General features: G+C 38.2%; 1 protein-coding gene across 4 annotated transcripts in view; it reads left to right on the top strand.

Annotated features, from left to right (window-relative positions):
• The window catches only part of LOC120084213 (RNA helicase, ATP-dependent, SK12/DOB1 protein), a 55,572-nt gene that overhangs the window by 10,207 nt on the left and 24,133 nt on the right, over positions 1-21,232 (top strand). For all 4 annotated transcript variants that reach the window (XM_039040111.1, XM_039040112.2, XM_039040109.2 and 1 more), the window contains exons 8-17: positions 7,538-7,639; positions 7,819-8,019; positions 8,178-8,288; positions 8,528-8,595; positions 8,966-9,356; positions 9,579-9,734; positions 16,580-16,690; positions 17,181-17,234; positions 17,753-18,010; positions 18,856-18,965. In XM_039040111.1, coding sequence (XP_038896039.1) covers positions 7,538-7,639; positions 7,819-8,019; positions 8,178-8,288; positions 8,528-8,595; positions 8,966-9,356; positions 9,579-9,734; positions 16,580-16,690; positions 17,181-17,234; positions 17,753-18,010; positions 18,856-18,965 — 1,562 coding nt within the window. The remainder of the gene's footprint in view (positions 1-7,537; positions 7,640-7,818; positions 8,020-8,177; positions 8,289-8,527; positions 8,596-8,965; positions 9,357-9,578; positions 9,735-16,579; positions 16,691-17,180; positions 17,235-17,752; positions 18,011-18,855; positions 18,966-21,232) is intronic.

Genomic DNA, 21,232 nt, shown 5'->3' with positions numbered 1-21,232 from the left:
ATTAGTTCTGATTTTGATGAAGACCAAACTGCATAGTCATTGCTGGAAAGGGGGGAAATCTCGGCAAGAGTGTCCCAATTTTCTATTTCTGCTAGCAGCCTCTCCTCTTTCTGTTTTATTTCTTCCTTATTGCTGTGATGCCATTTTTTTACTGTTGTTTTCAATTTTTTCAGCTTTTGATTTAGTACAAACCCAGCCCATCCGTGTACTTTACTGTCAAACCATGCTTTCTCTATAATTTGGGTGCAATCTTTGTTAAGTAGCCAGCTATTGCAAAACCTGAAAGGTGAAGGACCCCAGCTGAAAGAGCCGGCTTCTAATAAAATTGGGTAGTGATCTGAAAAAATTTGGGCTTGTCTATTGGTTATAGAATTTTCAAATAACTCATCCTAATCTTTTGATATGAAGAAACGGTCTAGTAAGGATCTTGAAACAGTGATGCCTTCCCTTGACCACGTAAATTTCCCATTACTCAACCGGAATTCCATGAGTTTTGCTTGCTCAATGAATTTATTAAACTTTCTCATGCCTCTAGTACTTCTACCCAAGGGGAATCTTTCGTGTGCCCATCTTGTGATATTAAAATCACCACCCATACACCATGCCTCTTCACAACCAAGGAAAGTAGTTCTTCCCACACAAATTTTCTTTCTTTGTAATCGGTTGGCCCATATACATTAGTGACCCAACAAGTCTTTTTACAAGTAGTGTTGCATTTAATTGAGAGGGAGTAACCACCTTTGAGGGTTTCTACTACCGAAATCAAATTTGTGTCCCACATTGTCATGCCTGCCAGAAGTACCAAAAGATTCAACAAATTCCCATCCATCATCTTTAGAACTCCATATAGATTTAATGAAACTTGCATCAAAATTTTTCTTTTTGGATTCTTGAATTAGCACTATTGGAGGGTTAATTTTCTTTAAGAATTGTTTAAGGGCCAGTCTTTTATTATTGTCTTTGAGGTCTCTTGTGTTCCAGGATACTATCTTCATTTTTCGAGAAATGTGTTCAATGCCAACCAATGCTTAGTCCAGTATTAGGCTACAATCAGTAACTAAACTCAGTAGATATGCTGGGAGGTCAGAAGGGGTTGAAGGGGGGACTGAATGGGCAGGGTTGAGGGTTTTTATCCCAGAAGTAAAGTCCTCCTCTGTTTGAAATAGAGTAGTTAGGTCAGCAAGCAGGGATGCTTCCGAATTTGACTCTTCTTGATCTTCTGAATTGATGAACCAATCGTTTTCCTCAGTACTGATACTGAAAGGGGAATCAGGAGGGCAATCCTTCTCATTGATTGCTTGAGGTTTAGGGGGGAAGATTGGGATTTCTTTTGGTAATGGTCTAGCCGGGTTGGAAGGGGGAAGAGAAGATGGATATTCTGACATGGTAATAAAAGGTGTTCTGGAAATGATGGGATTCTGGCTTCTTGGAGCTGACCGGACACTGAATTGAGGGTGATGCTGAGGCTTTTGGGGGTGTTCCCTCAGATGCTTTCTTCTGATAAAATGCTTGGGAAAAGTCTTGAAGAGGCAAGAGGGGTGGCGTGCTCTGTTCAGCCGCTTATGGTATGCTTTGCAGAGTTTAAGGGTTGGTTTAGTGCTAAGGGGAGGAGGAGGAGGCTTGAAGGATGCAGAGACAGAGGTAAAGGTTGCTCTGTTAGGATAGGGGAGGGCAAGGTGGGGGGGGGGGGGGGGGGGCACAGGGGGCAGGGGAAGAGGAAGACTGGAGGGTAGTTTGGGTTTCGGACTTGGTTAAGACATGCTCAGAAGAGGAAGAGGCTGAAGGGAGCACCACGTTGCAAGGGATACAAAACTTTGCTTTCTTTTTTCTTTTTGGCGCAAGTGGCTTTTCAGATTAAAAAGGGAGATATTGGCTGGTACTTCTTTCTCTTTCTTCTTAATGGTAGAAGATGGACTAAAGTCTGGCCGTGGAACATGAGGGGTTTTGGTAATTAAACAAGGTGCCTTAGCTGGAGAAGCATTTAATTCAGGAGACTTTTCGGTTTCCTTTAGATTACAAAAGTTCCTCTCAGATGGCTATGGCTGCAAGGCAGGGGAGGGGGGGTTTTTCGACTTCCTTTGGATTAAAAAAATCCCTCTCAAAAGGCTGCGGCTGTGAGTTGGGGGGGGGGGGGCTTTTCAACTTCCATTCTTCCTAGATTTGCTTCGTCAGAACTTGAAAGGCGGTTTAACACCTCTTTTGACAATGACTTTTGGGATTTTGCATTATTACAAGTTGGCTTTTCGACTTCCCCTGTTTCTCTCATAATGAAATTCGAAGTCTGTGGCTTGTGGATCTCTTTCTTCTTTTCTGCTTTTACGCTTGGACTTCGTGAAAACTTAGGCTTGGATTTAGTTGACAATAGGAAAGACCAATTGGATAAATCAATTAAATCAATTTGGGAGGAGGCATCTTCATCCTTTAGGGCTTCTTGTAATCGAACTAGGTCTATTGGGTTGGAGAAATCCTTAAACAGGACTTTAGAAGGTAGTTTTGAAGGCCGATAACAACAAGCAATATCACCAAAATTTAAGTAAAAGCTTCCACAAATTTCATCCTTAATTTTAACGGTGGCTGGCATGAATCCACATAAAATTTTCCTTGACTTGAATTTTAGCTTCTAAACAGTTGATGAGATTAAGAGTTTCTGATACAATTGCAATTAGTCCACCAAAATAAGCCCCAATTGCCTCGAAAGTGCTTCTACACCAATAATCTAAGGGAAGGTTTTTGATTGTAATCCATCCCCCATAACCTTGCATTACTGAGGGCCTTCCATGAATAAAAAGGTTCCATTCTTTCAGAAGAAGATGAAAGGGACTGTACTTAGTCCATTTGCCCTGAATTGGCACTTTTTCGGTGAGGTCTCCTTGGCTGAGTTTGATGAGAGCTTTGTCTGCGAACAGAGGATTAATGACAACATTGGTGCCTAGACACTTACTTAGCTCTATCGCAATTTCCTTCCACCTGTTTGATGCCATAAGTCTTGAAATAATCCAAAGATTACTAAAATTTTCAGGCAAGACATCACCATTCTTCTTCAACCAGAAAGCAAGGTTGCTCTGTTTCTTCACGGGTGGAGTAGGGAAGGGTGGAAGGGGATACATTACGGGGGGTAGGGGTTTAGAGGTTTCTATAGGTTCGGGAGAGGAATTCCCACAAGAAGGTAGAGCGGGGCTGGTACTACCGACCGGTCTCTGTTTAGGAGAGGGAGAAAGTGAAAGAGAACTAACCTGGAAAACAGGGGGTATTTTGAAGTTTTGGATGCAACCATCGATCATTTCCTTAAAGTCTTGCCACCCTGCTTTTTCGTTGCCGAACGGGATATGGATGTTCCTTCTTCCTCCTGTGATTGGCCATACAACACATTCTACAAACCATTTCTCCTTTGCACAAAATTTGGCTAGCCTCATGAAGCTTTGATCAACTCTTTCCTTTAGTGAGAAAAATTCAAATGTGGAACCATATAGAAGTCTGCGAAAGCTCTCTAGAAGCCATTTAGTTGAGGTTAAGGAGAGAAGAATGGACTGTCCTTTCTTTAGGTCTTTTAAAAGGAAGTTCGATCCTTCTTGCTCCATAAGGAAGATGTGGTCAAGGATGCGGCAAAGTTAAAAGCCATGGCTGGAAACAGGGCAGAAACAGAGTAAGAGAGGAGGTCGGGGGAAGGGTAGGGGCTGGAAGGAGGGCAGAAGGAGAGGGGTGAGAGAGGCGATCAGAGGGAAGAAAGGCTAGGGAGGGCATGGTGAGCTCCGGTGGGGTGGTCGGAAGGGAGGGTGTGGGGGAAGGGAGAAAAGGAGGAGAGAGGGGAGAGCATTTTTTCCCCGCTGAAGTTTTCCAAGAATTAGTGCTCTTGAGAATCAATTGGCAAGACTTTAAGAACCTCAAGGAATTCAAGATCCATTAGCAAGAAACCAACATTTTAATCAGCCCATTAGAACTAACGAAAACCATCACTTGGGAAGAGATTTTGGATGTCAAATACCGGGATATATGATGGAGGATTCAGAATCTTCGGATGAAGGCTTTGTTGAGCATCATGAAAACTTGAATATGGCTCGAAGAAGATATTATGACGAAAGAACACCCATGAATCACCCCACCATAAATTTGGAGGTCGAAATATTTTCAAGAAAACAGAAATATTCAAATAAAAACATCTATCAGGAGGACTTTCGAAAGGGAATGGATGAAATTTGGATTCTTTTAGGGAAAATTAAGAAAGGCAGAATCATAATCGTCAAGATTTTTCAAGAAACCATCAAGAATTACATTTAATCATTCAAGAAGATGAAGAATACAATCAAACGAACTATGAAATTTTGCAGGAAACAAACACAACAGAGAACAAGTGCGAAGATGGAGAAGAGACACAAAATAAAACGTGAAATAAAATCACTTGACAAAAAGAAAGTAGAACATGCGAGGAGGAGCTTGCATTCGAAGAAGAGAAAATTGATGAAATCGAGGAAGGATACGCGAAAGATACACTTCAGGATCCCAAAAACAAGGTTCATAAACCTGTCAAAGGTGTTCTTAGGCTGGAAATTGAGAAGCATCATATTTGCCATGTTGACAATGAAAACATGTCAAGGTGGTAATGTGATCAGATGATATGATGGATAGTCTGGTTGATTCCACATTTAAGAAGCTCCAAAATTATGGTTCTGATAGCCATCATCTTTGTGGCAACTCGAAGATTTCTCATGAAAATGTCGATACAAATGCAAGTGATTTCCATGCACTTGATGAATTCCAATTTGGAGCCCACTCTCTACAATCCAGTCCATACCCAAATTTACTGAAATATGTAAAACTCATCTCCAATTGGCTTTTTCTTCAGACTTACAAAATGAGTTTTTCTTCATTACCTAAGGAATATGCTCATGTTTCACCAGTAGTAGATTTTCCTTCATTGGCATTGGATGAAAATTTGTTGTTCTTGCCATTGGATGGTCAGAAAAAATTTGGTTTGAATGGTTTACTTTTTTATTTCTATCTTCATTTTTGTTTCAAGAACTCGAGAACAAGTTTTTTTTAGGGATAGAATGATGTAGTAGGACCATAGTAAATTAGGATATCTTGGTTAAATCCTTAATTGATTAGGATTAGGATTGGTTTTCTTGATTGATTAGGATTATGATTAGTTCCCTTGGTTTATTAGGATTAGGATTAGTTTCTTTGATTAATAGGATAGGATTAGTTTGCTTTAAAATTCTCTATAAATAGAAGAATTGTCTTCTTGTATCGATAAATTTTGATATAATAAAGACTTCTTTAGATTCTTGGAGAGAATTCTCCTTTTATCTCTTTAGGCTACGTCACTCCCTTAAGTCGAGAGACAAAGGAACCGTTCTTTAGGGTTCAGGTTATGGAATGGTATTATGAAGCAAAAGGAACCGTTCTTTAATTTTGTTGAGTTTGTGGTGGGAGATGGTAGAATCATAAGGTTTTGGGAAGATCAATGGTGTGCTCCCCAACCTCTTGGGATCTTATACCATGACATCTATGTAATTTCCTAAAAAAAGAATGTTGTGGCCGTGGACTGTTGGAATGATTTGAATTAGGCTTGGGACCAAGGGTTGAGGAGAAGGCAAGATAGAGAAATCGGTAGCTCTATTACTCTTGCCCAGTTGCTGACTGATTGGGTGGTGAGTAGTACCAGGGATAGCTTACGCCGGAGGTTGGAGGCTTGGGGCAAGTTTTCTACCAAATCCACATTCCTGAAGATGACTATGGGGGTTTCGATAACTAAAATTCCTATGGTCAACCTTATTTGGAAGTTAAAAATTGCTAAAACAGTGAAGATCTTCCTCTGGTCTCTTGCTTACAGAAGTCTGAATACGGATGAAAAGCTCCAAAGGAAGTTCCCAAATTGGTCTCTCTCCCCCTGGATGTGCTATCTCTCCCTTCTATGTGCTATCTTTGTCTTAAGGAGATGGAGACCGTGGATCACTTGTTTTTACATTGTGAGTTTGCTTCTAAAGGATGGAGTATTAAGTTTGGGGTGGTTAGTTTTCTCCCTAAGAAGTTTGACGATTGGACGATGGATGGAAACTTTTGTAGAAAAGAAAGAATTCTTTGGAAATGTGCAACCCTTGCGCTTTTGTGGCATCTTTGGAATGAAAGGAATAGTAGGATATTTGATGAAATAAGTTTATCTCTTTTGATTCTTTTTGGGCTCTTTTTCAGCATACTGCCCCTTGGTGGTGTACAAATTACACAAAGCTCTTTTGTAATTATAGCCATTATTAACAACTGGAGGGCTCTTCGGGGGGATGGGGGGTGGGTGCCAAACCCCACCAGCTGTTCTTTTGCTTCTTTGTTTGGTATATTTCTCTGCTTCTTATATATATATATAGATAAAAGATGAATTCTGAGTACAAAGTACATTGGTACATCTATTGGAGAAGCATTGGTCGAATGTATGTGATTTAAGGGTAGAAAATAGGTCTTTTTTTAGTTACTTGACTCAATAATACCAGTGATGTTTGTTTTGGACTATTATTATAATTTTTATAGCACTTTACTTGTACTTTCGTTTGTCTTAAAGAAGCGTTTTTTCCTCTCCCTTTTTCTTTTTTCTTCCTCCATAAAAGGCAGGAATAACAATCAGTGATCTAACTTTGATTAATAGAGGTCTTTTTTTGAGCACTAGTGAATATGGTGGTTTATTGGGAGATACAATTGTTTGGCAGCTTATATTTTGCTAATTTTCTTCCCCCAATCCATATAATAAAGGTTCAATTGTTTCTGTTAAACTATGTGTCAGCCTTTTCAATCTCATACTTTCAATGGTTCTATATTCCCGCATCCATATAAGAGTTAGCTCACTATTGTGGTTGAAATTTGTCTGAGCTGTTGTATTTTTTTGGTAAAGAAAGATAGAGAAACTTGGGTTTTATCTGCAATGTTAGTATTTTTGCTAGTGTTCTTCAGTCAGCTCCCTATAGATAGATTTTGGTTATTTTGAAAGTTATTTTGTTTTACAGAGGTTGATCGGGCCTCTGGGTGCAGTATTGACGGTGAAGAAACCTTATGCTTGGCTTGGTTAGGTGTTTCTATTTTTAAGGATGAAACCAAATCCTATGGAGTGTTTTTAGAAGTTTTTAGCTGCTCCTATAGGCTCCTAGTTGTTCTAAGCTATTATTTTTTCTTTTATCGAGGCATATTTCCAATATAATTTTCTTTGTTTTTTGTTCATCCTTTCATTCCTTTTGGAGGTGGTATCTTTTGAGCATGAGTCTTTCTTTTCATTTATTCAATGAAAAAATTTCATTTTTGTTAAATTATTATATATAATGGATATTAACGAGACATCATTTTCCTTCCATTCTGTCTGCCACCCAACATAGTTCCGTATTTTAAATATCTGATTATCTATCTTTTGGTGGTGTTGCTGATACTTGATATTATTTTCTTTATGTAGATCTTGTAGTAATTAAGACCTAACACTTTTATTTGAAAGAAAAAGGCGAACCAAAAGACTTATTAGCTGTGGAATGAATAATTTTCTATTATTGTTTTGTGACCATTGCAGGCTATATATCATCTTGAAAAGGGTGATTCTGTATTTGTTGCTGCACATACTTCGGCTGGAAAGACTGTTGTTGCAGAGTATGCATTTGCTCTAGCCACCAAAGTATGACCCAATACATCCAAATTCACTATCACCTTTATGAACAACATAGTTGAACCTAACAGTTGACCATGCACTCGAGAGTCCTTTTATTTGTTTTTGCATATTCTTATTCATTGTAAGTGGAACTATTTATTCTTTGTGAATGCTAAGATTTTATTTCTGATCTTAATGTCATACAGCACTGTACCAGGGCCGTATATACAGCTCCCATCAAAACCATCAGTAATCAGAAGTATCGAGATTTTTGTGGGAAATTTGATGTTGGACTTCTGACTGGCGACGTTAGCCTGAGGCCAGAGGCTTCTTGCCTTATAATGACCACCGAAATATTAAGGTCAATGCTTTATCGAGGTGCTGATATTATTCGTGATATTGAATGGGTAAAGGAGCTTATTATGTGTTCATCTTTTAAACTGTAATTTCCTCCCTCTATGAGGACCTTTTCTGTTTTAAATTTTTGTCGTAAATTTTAGTTTCATAATAATATACTAATAAATTACATTAATTTATTTTTTTGCTTGCATGTTTATGGAGATAGGTTATATTTGACGAGGTGCATTATGTCAATGATATTGAAAGAGGTGTTGTTTGGGAAGAAGTTATCATTATGCTTCCAAGACATATCAATATTGTCCTTCTTTCAGCCACGGTATTGTTCTCCATTTAAGTCTCTACTGGTGTGAAGGCTAACTTGGGGGTGTGGGGAGCTAAAATGAGATATTCTTCCGTTATCTTAGTTTCTCTCTTTCCCTTTGTTTTAGAACTTTGAGGGCCACGATAATTCTACCAATAAGATATCCTAAAGTTATAGCAGTATGGACTATAGTGCTTGTTAACGTGGCAGCATAAATTGACTTTTTACTGATACTGTTTCATCTTCAATTTTAGGTTCCAAACACAATCGAATTTGCTGACTGGATTGGTAGGACGAAGCAAAAAAGAATTCATGTCACTGGGTAAGAAGAGATTTGAGACTTCTACTCCTAGCAGCCATATTTGGGAGCTTCAGGGGTTCTTTAACAGATAGTTAAAAACTCATATTTTGTAAGAAATAGTGTTTTGACCTAGAAATTTGTATGGCAGCGTAAGTTCTAAAAATAGTTTTGAGATCCATATTTGGATTATACACGCACCTAAAATTTATGATAGGATTTATTTTTCTTGTCCTTTTCTTTTCCCTACGCGCTTTATTTTATGGATGCTGTAAGATTGTCTTAATGTGATTTCTAGTTACTTGTCTTGACATGAAGGGATTTATTTATTATATATTTTTTATTTTTTTAACTGTTATTTTATTATTGTTGTCTTAATGTTTGTCGTTTTCAGGACTTCCAAAAGACCAGTACCTCTGGAGCATTGCATATTTTATTCTGGTGAATTGTATAAAATATGTGAAAGTGAAATTTTTTTATCTCATGGATTAAAAGCTGCCAAAGATGCATCCAAGAAAAAAAGTTTGAGTGTTGTTGGCGGCACTGGTGGATCTCATGTTGGGGCTTCAGTTGCAAATGACGGAGCAAGGAATCGAAAAATTGAAAGTTTTAATCGAAGTAAACAGAATAAGCATTCGGGTTCCCAGAATTTAGGGAACTTTTCAGGAACAAGTTGGGGAAATCAAAAGAATGGAGATGGCCAAAACAATTGGGGATCAAGGAGATCAGATGCTTCTTTGTGGTTGTTACTTATTAATAGGCTCTCTAAGAAATCTCTATTACCCGTATGCATTCTAAACCCTTTTAACACGCATTTCTATGAGTGCTTGTATGTGTGTGTATAGATTATATGTAGATCGTTCATTCGGATGTGTAATGTCCAAAGTAGGCTTCTTTGTTGTTCATGACTTCAGTAGGCCTCTTTGTTGTTCATGACTTCTTTTTCTCTTTCTTTTTTTAATTGTTTCTACTAACGCATTTTTTACTGCTATTTATGCATTGTACAGGTGGTTATATTTTGCTTCTCAAAAAATCGTTGTGATAAATCAGCTGACAGTATTTATAGTATTGACCTCACTAGTAGTTCTGAGAAAAGTGAAATTCGCGTCTTCTGTGACAAAGCATTTTCTCGTTTAAAGGGATCTGATAGAAGCTTACCTCAGGTTTGGTATATTGGATGCTTGACTAATTAATTAAGGTTAAATTATAAAAATACTCCTGAACATGGAGTTTGTTTTAATTAATACTCTCAAGGTTTTTTTTTTGTTTTTGTTTTTTTCCCCTGAAATGGAAACGAGCCTCTTCATTAATAAAAATGAAATGGAACTTTAGAAATTGGAGGAATAGAAATATTAATCTCCTTTTTCTCTTATTCAATATGTGCAAATTAGGTCTTCTAATATTAGGGGAAAGACCATTTACAAATATGGAAAGAATAAAAACAATAAAGGAAAAAATAAACATAAAGACAATAAAGGAAAAAATATTCATATACAAATATAGAAATTCCAACACTTCCCCTCAAGCTGGTTTGAAGATGGCTTCCATAGCCAGCTTGTCAATCAATCTGTCAAAATTTTTCTTTGGAAGGCCTTTAGTTAGCACATCAACAATTTGCTCTGATGTAGGAAGATAAAGAATACATATTGTTCCTGCTTCAATTTTTTCTTTAATAAAATGCTTATCAACCTCAATGTGTTTGGTTCTATTAGTGTAGAACTGGATTATGGGTAATAGAAATTGCAGCTTTATTGTCACAATAAATCCGTATAGGCATAGTCAAAGAAATCTTCAACTCTTCAAGTATCCTTTTGATCCATATGCTCTCACAAATTCCATGAGCCAAGGCTCTAAACTCTGCTTCAGTACTACTTCTGGCCACCACATTCTGTTTTTTACTCCTCCAAGTAATCAAATTTCCTCCAGCGAAGGAACAATAACCAGAGGTAGATCTTCTATCGGTAGTACTTCCAACCCAATCTGCGTCAGTATAGACTTCCATTTGGAAGTGATTATTCCTTTTGAATAGAATACCTTTTCTAGTAGACCCTTTCAAATATCTCAAAATTCTGTAGGCTGCTTCAGAATGAATTGGTCCAGGAGCATGCATAAACTGACTAACCATGCTCACAACAAATGCAATATCAGGACGTGTATGAGACTATCCATGCTGTTAGAAGTTTTATATTAGGTTCAATAGGAGTTTCTGCAACCTTGCAACCAGGCAAGCCTGTTTCTTTAAGTAAGTAAAGGACATACTTTCTTTGGTTAACAAAGATCTCCTTTTTTGATCTTGCAAATTCCATTCCTAGGAAAGATTTCAACGTTTCCAAGTCCTTAATTTGAAATTCACAAGCCAGTTTTTTCTTGAGATCAGCCAAGCTTGCTTCATCATCACCCGTGAGAATAATATCATCTACATAAACAATCAAAATTGAGATTTTATTATTCTCTGAAAGTTTATAAAATAATGTATGATCTGCTTGACTTTGAAGAAATCTATAATTGGATACAACTTTTCCAAAATGTTCAAACCAAGCTCTTGGGGCCTGTTCAAGACCATAGAGAATTTTTTTTTAATTTGCAAATTTTACTACAACCAACCTCCTCAAAACCTAGTGGTAAGCTCATAAAGACCTTTTCCTCAAGTTCACCATCCAGAAAAATATTTTTCACATCAAGTTGGTAAAACGGTCAATCTAAATTAACTGCAAGAAACACAAAAATTCTAATAGAGTTAATCTTTGCAACAGGGGCAAATGTTGCCTGATAATCAATTCCATATGTCTGAGTGAATTCTTTAGCTACCAGTCTGGCCTTGTATCTTCAGCATGACACTTTATGGTGAAGACCCATTTACACCCCACTGGTTTCTTATTCTTAGGTAATTCTACTATTTCCCAAGTTCCATTTTGTTTTAGAGCATTCATCTCCTCCATAACTGCTAATTTCCAATTTGGATCATCTAAACCCTCATGTATATTCTTTGGAACAAACATGTCATCAATCTTGGATGTGAAAGAGCTTGACTATTTGACAATTTTTGATATGACATAAAGTTTGCAATAGGATGTTTGGTACAACTGCGAATACCTTTTCTAAGAGCAATGGGAACATCGAGATCAGACACTACTGGAAAAGTACTTTGAGTAGTTGAAGGAGTAGGGATAGAAGAAGAATTAACATCGAGATCAGACACTACTTACTGGTAAAGTACTTTGAGTAGTTGAAGGAGTAGGAATAGAAGAAGAATTACCAGTTTCAGTCGTCGGGGTTTCAGATTGGTCATGGGAAGGACCAACTATCTTGTCTTGGTTCCCTTGATTGAATTTTCTTCTAGTATAAAACTTAAACTCAGGCACTTGATCAATATGATCATTTTGTAGTATTTCTCCCCCTGATTGAGAAGTTTCCACACTTGGCATCATAGATCTAGTAACATCTGTACGATTACGATTGGAAGAAGAAATACAAACATCCCAAAAATTTTCTTCCAAATTTGGCTTCTCCCCCTGAAGAGAATTTTGGGGAAAATAGGGTTGATTTTCTAAAAAAGACACATCCATACTCACAAACAATTTTTTTTTTATCAAAGGATCAAAACATTTAAAGAGTTTCTACACTTGGGGTTCCTTTGTTTCTCCCATATTCCTCTAAAGGGTAGCTAAGAATCTTAGTGCCCCAACTTGTGGGGTTTTGTCTTCCTCTGCTTGTATATTCTCGTCCTCTATATGAACAACTTTGCCTTTCAAGTCTGAGGCTAATGAGGCTTGAAAGGCGTTAAAGGCGTTAAAGGCTACTCGTTTCAGACATTCGTTTTCCTCGTGCTGCCCTTTGCATATATAACAGGATAGGGGGCGATAAAAATTATGTTGATTTGGCCCCCGCCATATATTTCCAGTCTTCTGTTGAAGTGGTTTACCATCCCCACTAGTGTCCCTGTCCTCCCTCACTATTTCTTGGTGGGCTTGAGCAATTGCTCTTACTCCCTCTACTCGGGGATCTTGAGTGTTGCCTCATCTCTTGCGATTCATCAATTAAGTCAAACAATCGTTCGGCCGTTGCATATGCGGCTGAGAAATCCTGTACTCTCTGTTCATATAGTTTTGTTTTCACCCACGGTTTCAGACCTTCGACAAAATAGAAAACTTTGTCTTTTTCGGACATATTTCGTATGTCCAACATCAGCCTGGAAAATTGTTTCACATAGTCTCTAATAGTGCCAGTATGTTTCAATTCTCGTAGCTTATGTCTTGCCAAAATTTCAACATTTTTAGGGAAGAACTGAGAACGTAATTCCTGTTTCAGTCTCTCCCATGTGTCGATGGTGCATTGATCCTCTTGGATGTCCATGAAACGGGACATCCACCATAACTTGACATCCTCCATTAGATGCATCATCGCCAAATTGATCTTTGACTCTTTAGTAGCTGTGTTTGTAGCTCTGAAATTATGCTCCATATCGAAGACAAAATTTTCTAGTGCTTTCACGTCACGAGCCCCACAGAAGGGCTTAGGCTCGGGTACTTTTATCCTGTTGAATTGGACTGCACCCCTAGCTGGGGCTTGGTTTCCCACCGCTCTCATGGTGAGGTTAACTCGTGGACTGATGTCAGCAATCTCTACCTGAACGGCATCGAGAGTGGCTTGAAAGTCTTCAGAAAACTCAGTCACCATCTGAATTATCGCTTTCTGCGAGCTATCTAGTTTTTTGACATGATCTTCCATTGGGACAACAGAAGTCATCGAGCCATCCCACGCTTGAAATTACCCTTTCTCATAGCTTTTGCTTCCAGGTTCTCAACCCCTATTAACAATTCCTTGACAGACATTTTGTCCAAGCGGCCAGCCACCACGTCGATTTCATTGGCCTTGTCATAGCTTTTGCTTCCAGGTTCTCGACCAACTGGTCAACATAGGACTTGCCCAATTGCTTCGTAGAGAGGGGAGGAAAGTACAAAGAGAGCCAAGTGGGAAACGAGAAAAAAAATGAAAGAGAAAAGAGAGTAAGAAACTCACCTACGGTGCCATGGCGGGTGAGAGAGATCCCAGAAGATGAGAAGAAGAAATGGAATAGAGAAGGGAAAAAGAGGAGTGGGAAATTGTGGGGGAGAGAGAAGGGGAAGAAAAGACCATTAAAAGAAAAGTTTGAAAATACATTTAGATTTCTTAATAAGGAAATCTTGGGAAAAGTTTGAAAAGACAATTAAATTTTTTTAATAAAGAAATCTTGGGAAGAGTAAAGCTGATGGTCTTTGGTGATGTTTCCAAAGTCGGAAACTCCATAGCAACCCGACAATATAGCAATAAAGAGGTTGTTTGGTTGGTTGGAATGTAATCAGGATTACGGGGAATCTGATTACAGTATTTAGAGTGCAAGGTTAGATTTGTTGTGTTACTGAATATGTGTTTGGATTGCAGGGTTGGAATTGGGTTAGGTTTGACTTTTTAAATTTTTTTTTTTTATAAAAGTTTATTTATTATTATTATTATTATTATTTTTAAATATGTTTTCTAGAGCATACCAAAAAAAAAAAAAAAAAAAAATATTATATCATATAAATCATAATTTTCTAACTTTTAAAGTACTTTCTAAATAAAAAATTTATCCCAGATGCAATTCAAAATCCACGTACCATAAATTTCTTTAGTGCACATACAAAAATTTTTCAAATCATTCGTACAAATCATTCATACAAAGAAAGATAGGTTCTAGCAGAAGATTCATATAAAAAAGTCGAAGACAGCAAATAGTTCATGCAAATAGACAGCAAATAATTTTTGGCTGTTGGAGTGACAAGGGAGAACTTCGATATTCCCTTTGCGTTAGAGGTTCTATAGATTAGGGTTTCAGAGACTAAAAGGACGTGAAATCAGAGAGGAAGACGAAGATCGAAGGAGCATTCATGGTGAAAATCAGATCATTGATTAAGGTTTTAGAGAGGAAGAAGATGGAAGAAGGAGAAAGCTTGTGGAAAGGAGAATACCAAACGAAGAGATTGAGAGAGAGGAGATAGTCTAAAACCACGGGAAGGTGAGGAACATTCATTACTTTGGAAACCGGGGGAAGTGATTACAAATCGTGGGAAGTGGGATGTGAAATGGTGGAATGTAAACTAATACCGCTTAAGTGGGATTGATTACAAAACCGGGCTGGATTACAATGAATCCAAATGTGGGCTTTGAAGCTCATTACATTACATTCCAATCTCATTCCCATCTACCAAACAACCCCAAATAGGTTTCTTAGCTTTTATAGTAATTTGATCGGCCGGTCAGGTTGGCATTTCTTGGGCTTACAGACCAACTGCCAAGTCGGTTTTGTATATTATAAAACCGATTTCGACTGAAATCGGTTCCATCGGTTTTGGATGGTTGACTTGGTTTTTCAGTCTCTTTTGATCACCTCTAGCAAACATGGGTGCTCCCTAGAATGAACGTGCTGTATTACCAATTGTTAGGATACCACCTAACAAGGAAACTCAAAGAAACACAAAGATTACAAAGATAGTAAAATTTGACAATATCAAGAGAAGTTATAATATACTAATAACTTTTTGAGAGGGTAATATACTAATAACTTTTTGAGAGGGTTATCTCTCTCTTACTAATATCATACTAATCTTACCCATATACCCCCGACTAGTACTCTCACAGAATTTAACAACAAAAGTTTTCAAGAGTGGTTTTGAAAAAAAAACTCAAACATCATGAGTTAAAATAAAACTTTTCCAAGTTCAGTAGTATAATTGAAACCAACCCATAAGATCAGTATTCACGGGAATAGTCACTTTGATTGGCACACTTTGGGTAAGGTGAGTTGTAGTCTTCATAGTCCTTGGATAAGTATCTCAAGATCGTGGATGAAAGTGGAAGTGCTGGCAGTGTATAAGTTAGGAAATGGCAGCCGAATAGCCTTCTGGCATGACCCTTGGTTAGACAGAATCCCACTTAAAATCAGTTTCCCGACCTTGTTTGGAATAGCCCTCAACCCAAACGGATCAGTTTTGAACCATTGAGATCATTATACTTCTTCTTGGTCTATCACTTTCAAAAGACTTTTTAAAAGAAGAAGAGATCGTAGAATTTCAAAATTTGCTACGATTTGTTTCCAAGAAAGAGGTAAAGTATTGCCAAGATACATGTTCTTGGTCTCTTGAAGCTAGTGGTTCTTTTTCAGTAAAATCATTGGTCAAGCATCTTTCTTTGGCTTCCCCTCTTGATAATTGTTTACAGAAAGCTTTATGGAAGTCAAAGTGTCCTTCGAGAGTGAGTATTACAGTTTGGATCATGCCGTTTGGATTGCTTAATTGGTCTTCTGTTTTACAACAGAAGCTGTTTTCTCACAGTTTATCTCCTAATTGGTGTGTTTTAAGTAAAGCGGAAGGGGAAGATCTACAACATTTATTCTTTGATTGTGCCTATGCCAATAATTGTTGGAGATCTCTTTTTGAATTCTTTAATATTTGTTGGGTTTTTGATAATGAATTCAAGAATAATGTGCAGCAGATTCTTATAGGGTCAAACTTTTAAGAAAATTTTAAATCTGTTGTGGATTAATGCAATGAAAGCTTTGCTCGTTGAACTTTGGTTTGAAAGAAACCTTGGTTTGCTCGTTTTGAGGCTGCTAGGCTTAATGTTGTAGAAGTTTTGGTTGAAAGCTGTCTTTTTGAATCTTTATTGGTTCATTGTAAGGACTGTTTTAGCATTGAACACTTTTTCATTGAGATTAACTTGTAGGATATGACAAGGGCGCTAAGGGGATGTCAACCTAGTTGAGATGTCCTGTGCGCCTATTGGTCCTTAGGAATTATGCTTTATGCTCTTTGTACACATCTCTTGTACTTTGAGCATTAATCTCATTTAATTATTATAATAAAAAGACTTGTTTCCTTTTAAAAAAAAATTGAAACCAACCCCATAGTTTAGGGGTATTTATGATAATTTAACCATTAATTAATTATTCAATGAACTCTTGCAATATTTATTAAAAAGATACGATATACAGATTGTTAGGGTTCAAGGACTTCTTCGTAGAGGGATTGGAGTGCATCATGCAGGTCTCCTTCCAATTGTTAAAGAAGTTGTTGAAATGCTATTTTGTCGTGGTGTGATAAAGGTAAAGTTGTCTTCTAACAATGCCCCAATTTTATATCATGTTTTTTTTTTTTTATTTATGAAAGAAACACTTTTGGTCCATCAAAAGTTTGAGTTGGGTAGCATTTTGGTTCTTGTTTCAAACAATGCATTTTACCCATGAGATTTGAGTGTGATAGCATTTCATTCTATAATGTCAGTTTTCGATTAATAAGCTTTCTGTTAACTTATTACCAGAAAATTGATGGCAGTGACCAAAATGCTACCAAACCCAAATCTTAGGGGTTAAAATATCGAGTTTGAAACTTTGGGATCAAAATGCTACCAAATCCAAACTCCATGGACTAAAAGTGGAACTTCCCCTTAATTTATCATGTTTCACTTACATTGATTTGAGAATTGCAATTGCATCTTGAGAGTTTACATTAGTCTTTTTTATTAACTAAATTCATTGGTTACAATGGAGTTCAAGCGATCACAGTAGGTCGATGCTTATCTCTGTTTTATTGCAGGTCTTGTTTTCAACAGAGACGTTTGCGATGGGAGTTAATGCACCAGCAAGAACGGTGGGTGTCATTAATCGTCATGGATTGTAATTGAAAAACATTCTTACATATAGTAGGTTTCCCATGGACATGTTCATATGTTTCTTCAAATTCAAGTTTGTTTCATGTATTGCCCTGATTATCTTTGTCAATTGCTGACGTCCTAAACTTAGCTCTTGAAAAGTGAGTTGTCCTTGTAAATTATCAGCTTAACTAGCCTGAATTTGAGCGTGGACTGTTGGGACCACGGTGTTTCTTTCACTCAATGCACAATCTTGTTCTTTATTTTCGGGTAGTTGTATGGCTAATATTCATATTCCTATCAGAAAATGTGAAAACATGGTCAAGAATCAAGATAGGAAAGTTAGTTGCTTTTCTAATGTCCAGGTCTTTTTTTATTTGCCAGGAGATTTATTGACAGTATGCTCTGCTTAGTTCATTTGAACAACTGACATTTTTTATTTTATATAATTTTTATCAAGAGCCGATCCATTCATTTATCTTATGTCTTATATCTGATCTCTAGTGGTTACTTACAGGTTGTTTTTGACACCTTAAGGAAGTTTGATGGGAAGGAGTTCAGGCAATTATTACCAGGGGAATATACCCAAATGGCGGGTCGTGCTGGTAGAAGGGGACTGGATAAAATTGGTACTGTCATTGTAATGTGTCGAGACGAGATTCCAGAAGAGAAGGATTTGAAGCATGTGATAGTTGGAACTGCTACCAAGCTTGAATCTCAATTCCGTTTGACCTATATTATGATCCTACATCTTCTTCGGGTGGAAGAGCTAAAGGTATGTTAGCATGCTTTGGGAAAAAGGTTCTCTCATAGATTATAATAAGCCAAAGGAAAGAATCTGTTAGGAAGCAAGGTGGCGCACATAAGGTGTATGTATATATATTTTTTGTTTACTTCTATTCTTTAATTTTCTTTATATTGTTATTCAAAGCACTATAGTTTTTCATATATAATATTTTCTTTACTATGCGCTCCATACACACAAAAAAATAAGCAAAAAAATGCTCCTTATTTTTTTGTTCACTGCACTTAAACTCCAAAGCATTGATGTCTTTTCGTGTGCTTTGCACTTTAAACATTATTTTTCTGAAACAAGATAACAAGTTTTTCATTAATGTGATAAAAAGGAAAATATTTCAAAAGATACAAACTCCTGACGAGTGAAAAAGTAAAAAGGTCATAAAGAGAGAGTACAAGAATCTTAAGCGGTCCAAATAAAAGCAAATAAATTATTACAAATATCACTAGGTGAAATAAGACGCAAATATCACTAGGAGAGCACCATTGGGATGCTCTGAAATTAACAATGTTGAAGCATTCAACTCAATCTTTTATTTATTTAAAAAAATTCCATTGATTTCACTCAAGTCACGACTCATAAATGATAACCGTTGTTCTTCGCACTTCAAAATCTAGAATACTTATTAAGACATTTTCTGATCAACAGCGAGAAATTTTAATCACATAGTTGAACATTTTGGTTGAGCGGTAAAGCATTTTTCTTGACTGTAGTAAAAGTTTTCTTCCTTTTCCATGTTGTTAATACTGGAGTATGTCAGTGCACTGTTCAAGTTCTCTTAATTCTGTCGATTTAACATGTCATGATAATTATCCCTACAGGTGGAAGACATGTTGAAAAGAAGTTTTGCTGAATTCCACGCACAGAAGAAACTCCCTGAAAAGCAGCAACTTTTAATGCGAAAGCTAGCTCAACCTACAAGAACAGTAGAGTATGTTTACTTTAAAGATATCTATTCACTTAGAAAGTCATTCCAAACGTGCCATTAATTACGTTTTGGGGATTAAATGAAAACTGAAGGAGGTAGAGAACCCTAAATTGATCAATCAAATTTAGCTATTCATAATGTTTCTTCCCAATTTTTTCATTTTGTTTCATTTCGTAAGGAATGCCTTTAATACATCTACCCTATGAGATAAGCCACTTTTTCCTTCGAGGATATACTCTGAGGTAAAATTTTGTCGGTAGATGTGTGGAAATTCATTGTAGGTTAATACTTTGTAGCATGAAGTTTCAACATCTTTTTCAAGATCACTTGCCATCTATTGTCATATTATGTACTAAATATTCAGAGACAAAATCATTTTCTTTTATTGTTCTTGTGCTAAGGCATGCTGGCATTTGTTTTAGATATTCATTTTGTATTGGGGTGTTTCAAATGACTCGAGAAGTAGTCTCCTCCATCTCCTCTTTGGGCCCTCTGTCCCAAAATCATATTTGATAGGGGTAAATGTAGCTAAGTGTCACGCGGTCAGCGTTTGAGATGACCAACGTGCGGCACTTGGAGGCTCTCTCTTGTCAAAGAGTGTACCAAGTAAGCCTTAAGAAGAGTTTTGGCCTATTCAAGGCACAAAGAAAGTCGCTTGAGAGGTTTTAAGATGAGTAGGCAAGGGGTCTTTGGAGTTTGAGTGAATGAGAGCTTTGTTGAATTGTCCAAAGGATGCTTTACAAATGATCTCCACTAGGCTATTTATACACATGCCCCACCGACTTAGGGGGCTTAGAACCGACCAAGGAGGTCGGTTAGTACACTCCTAGACACTTCTACATGTGTCTTAGATGCTTCTTAGGCCATACTAGGCCATTCCAGAACCTATCACGTATATACATGAATATTCTAGACACTTCTAGTCTACTCTAGACTCTTGTAGAGTGTTCTAGGGTATGTACATTTGGACTGAATGTTGGGACTGTCCAGCACGGTCTAGAGTCTTCCGGAACCATCCAGCATGTTCTAACACCTTCTCGGGTCTTCTAGAGGCTTCCGGGACCATCTAACATATTCTAGCACCTTGTGGCACTGTCTAGGGCCTTCCAAACGCATCTAGGGCGCTCATGAGGGGTGCTGGCCTTGTCCAACATCGTCTAGGTCTGTCTAGCCGTGTCTAGAGACTTCCAGGAGCTTCTCGGGCTGTCTGGAGTGCTCTTGGGTCGCCTAGTGTCACGGTCATGCTTGTCCAGGGCCTGTTGCCCATGGCCGCATGCCCGATCCGACCCCCTTCTAGCATACTTTCATATCTTGTATTGTATTAGCTTAGTTAGCTTGCTTTCTTTACATTTTCATTGTAAGTGACCACTCGCCCTTTTGCATATGCAAGGGCGCCAGTTGGCTTTTTGTCCAGAATGCACTATATGGAGATAAGACTAACCATCACTTCCTCATACCCGGAGTAGTACTCTATAAAGCTGTTGTTGTTGCTTATTGCTTTCTAGTCTACTATAATCTTTCTTTCTTTATTCACACTCACAAAACTTCTTACGAAAACCTTTTCTCTAAACCCGTTTTCTGAAACCGTTTTCCCTAAAACGGGGGTGGAGGTTGCGAGAGGCACTCGGTGTGCCATCGGCAGTCCGTATTCGAGTTGGCTGACTTGTTCGTGAGCGGGAACAAGTGCCGCACAATCGCTAAGAGAAGCTTCCGAAAGAGCGATTGTGACACCTAGCATCATCTGGAGGCATCTATCGTTGGGTCGCGTGCGTACGCCGCTCGCGTGCAGGGTTGCCCGACTAGGTGTTGCGCGCGCGCAGGCGCGCTCATGTTGGGGTGTGCGCGTCTGGACTTGCGCACGCTGGGTCTTCGGTCGCACGCCTGGGCGATGTGCGCGCGCGCTTGGCTGCGCGTACGGCCGCGTGCCTGTCCTCGCGCATGCTTGCGCTGATGGTCGTGCGCATGCCTGCTGTCTTGGGCGCTTGGCTGGGCGCCTGTCCAGGCATGTGTCTGCCTTGGCATGCCTTCGCCTGTCGACATGTTAGGCGTCCGTGATGGGCTTGCGCCAGGGATAGGGGCGCACGAATGGGCCATGTGTGGTGACTTGGGGAGGCCTTCCGACGAGTCATGACTCCTTCTCGGCGGTGCTAAAGGAGCCTTGGGCCTTCTATTGGCGCGATTTGGAAAGCCATTTTCGCGGGGTGTGACATAAGTCTGTTATTCAAAGATTTGGTTAGAGTGTAATAAAAAAGGTTTTCAAAACAAGAAGA

This window comes from Benincasa hispida, chromosome 8 (assembly GCF_027475165.1).
Source record: "Benincasa hispida cultivar pf3 chromosome 8, pf3_genome.v1.1, whole genome shotgun sequence".
NCBI classification, from domain to species: Eukaryota; Viridiplantae; Streptophyta; class Magnoliopsida; order Cucurbitales; family Cucurbitaceae; genus Benincasa; species Benincasa hispida.
This window is presented reverse-complemented; position numbering and strand designations above follow the sequence as displayed.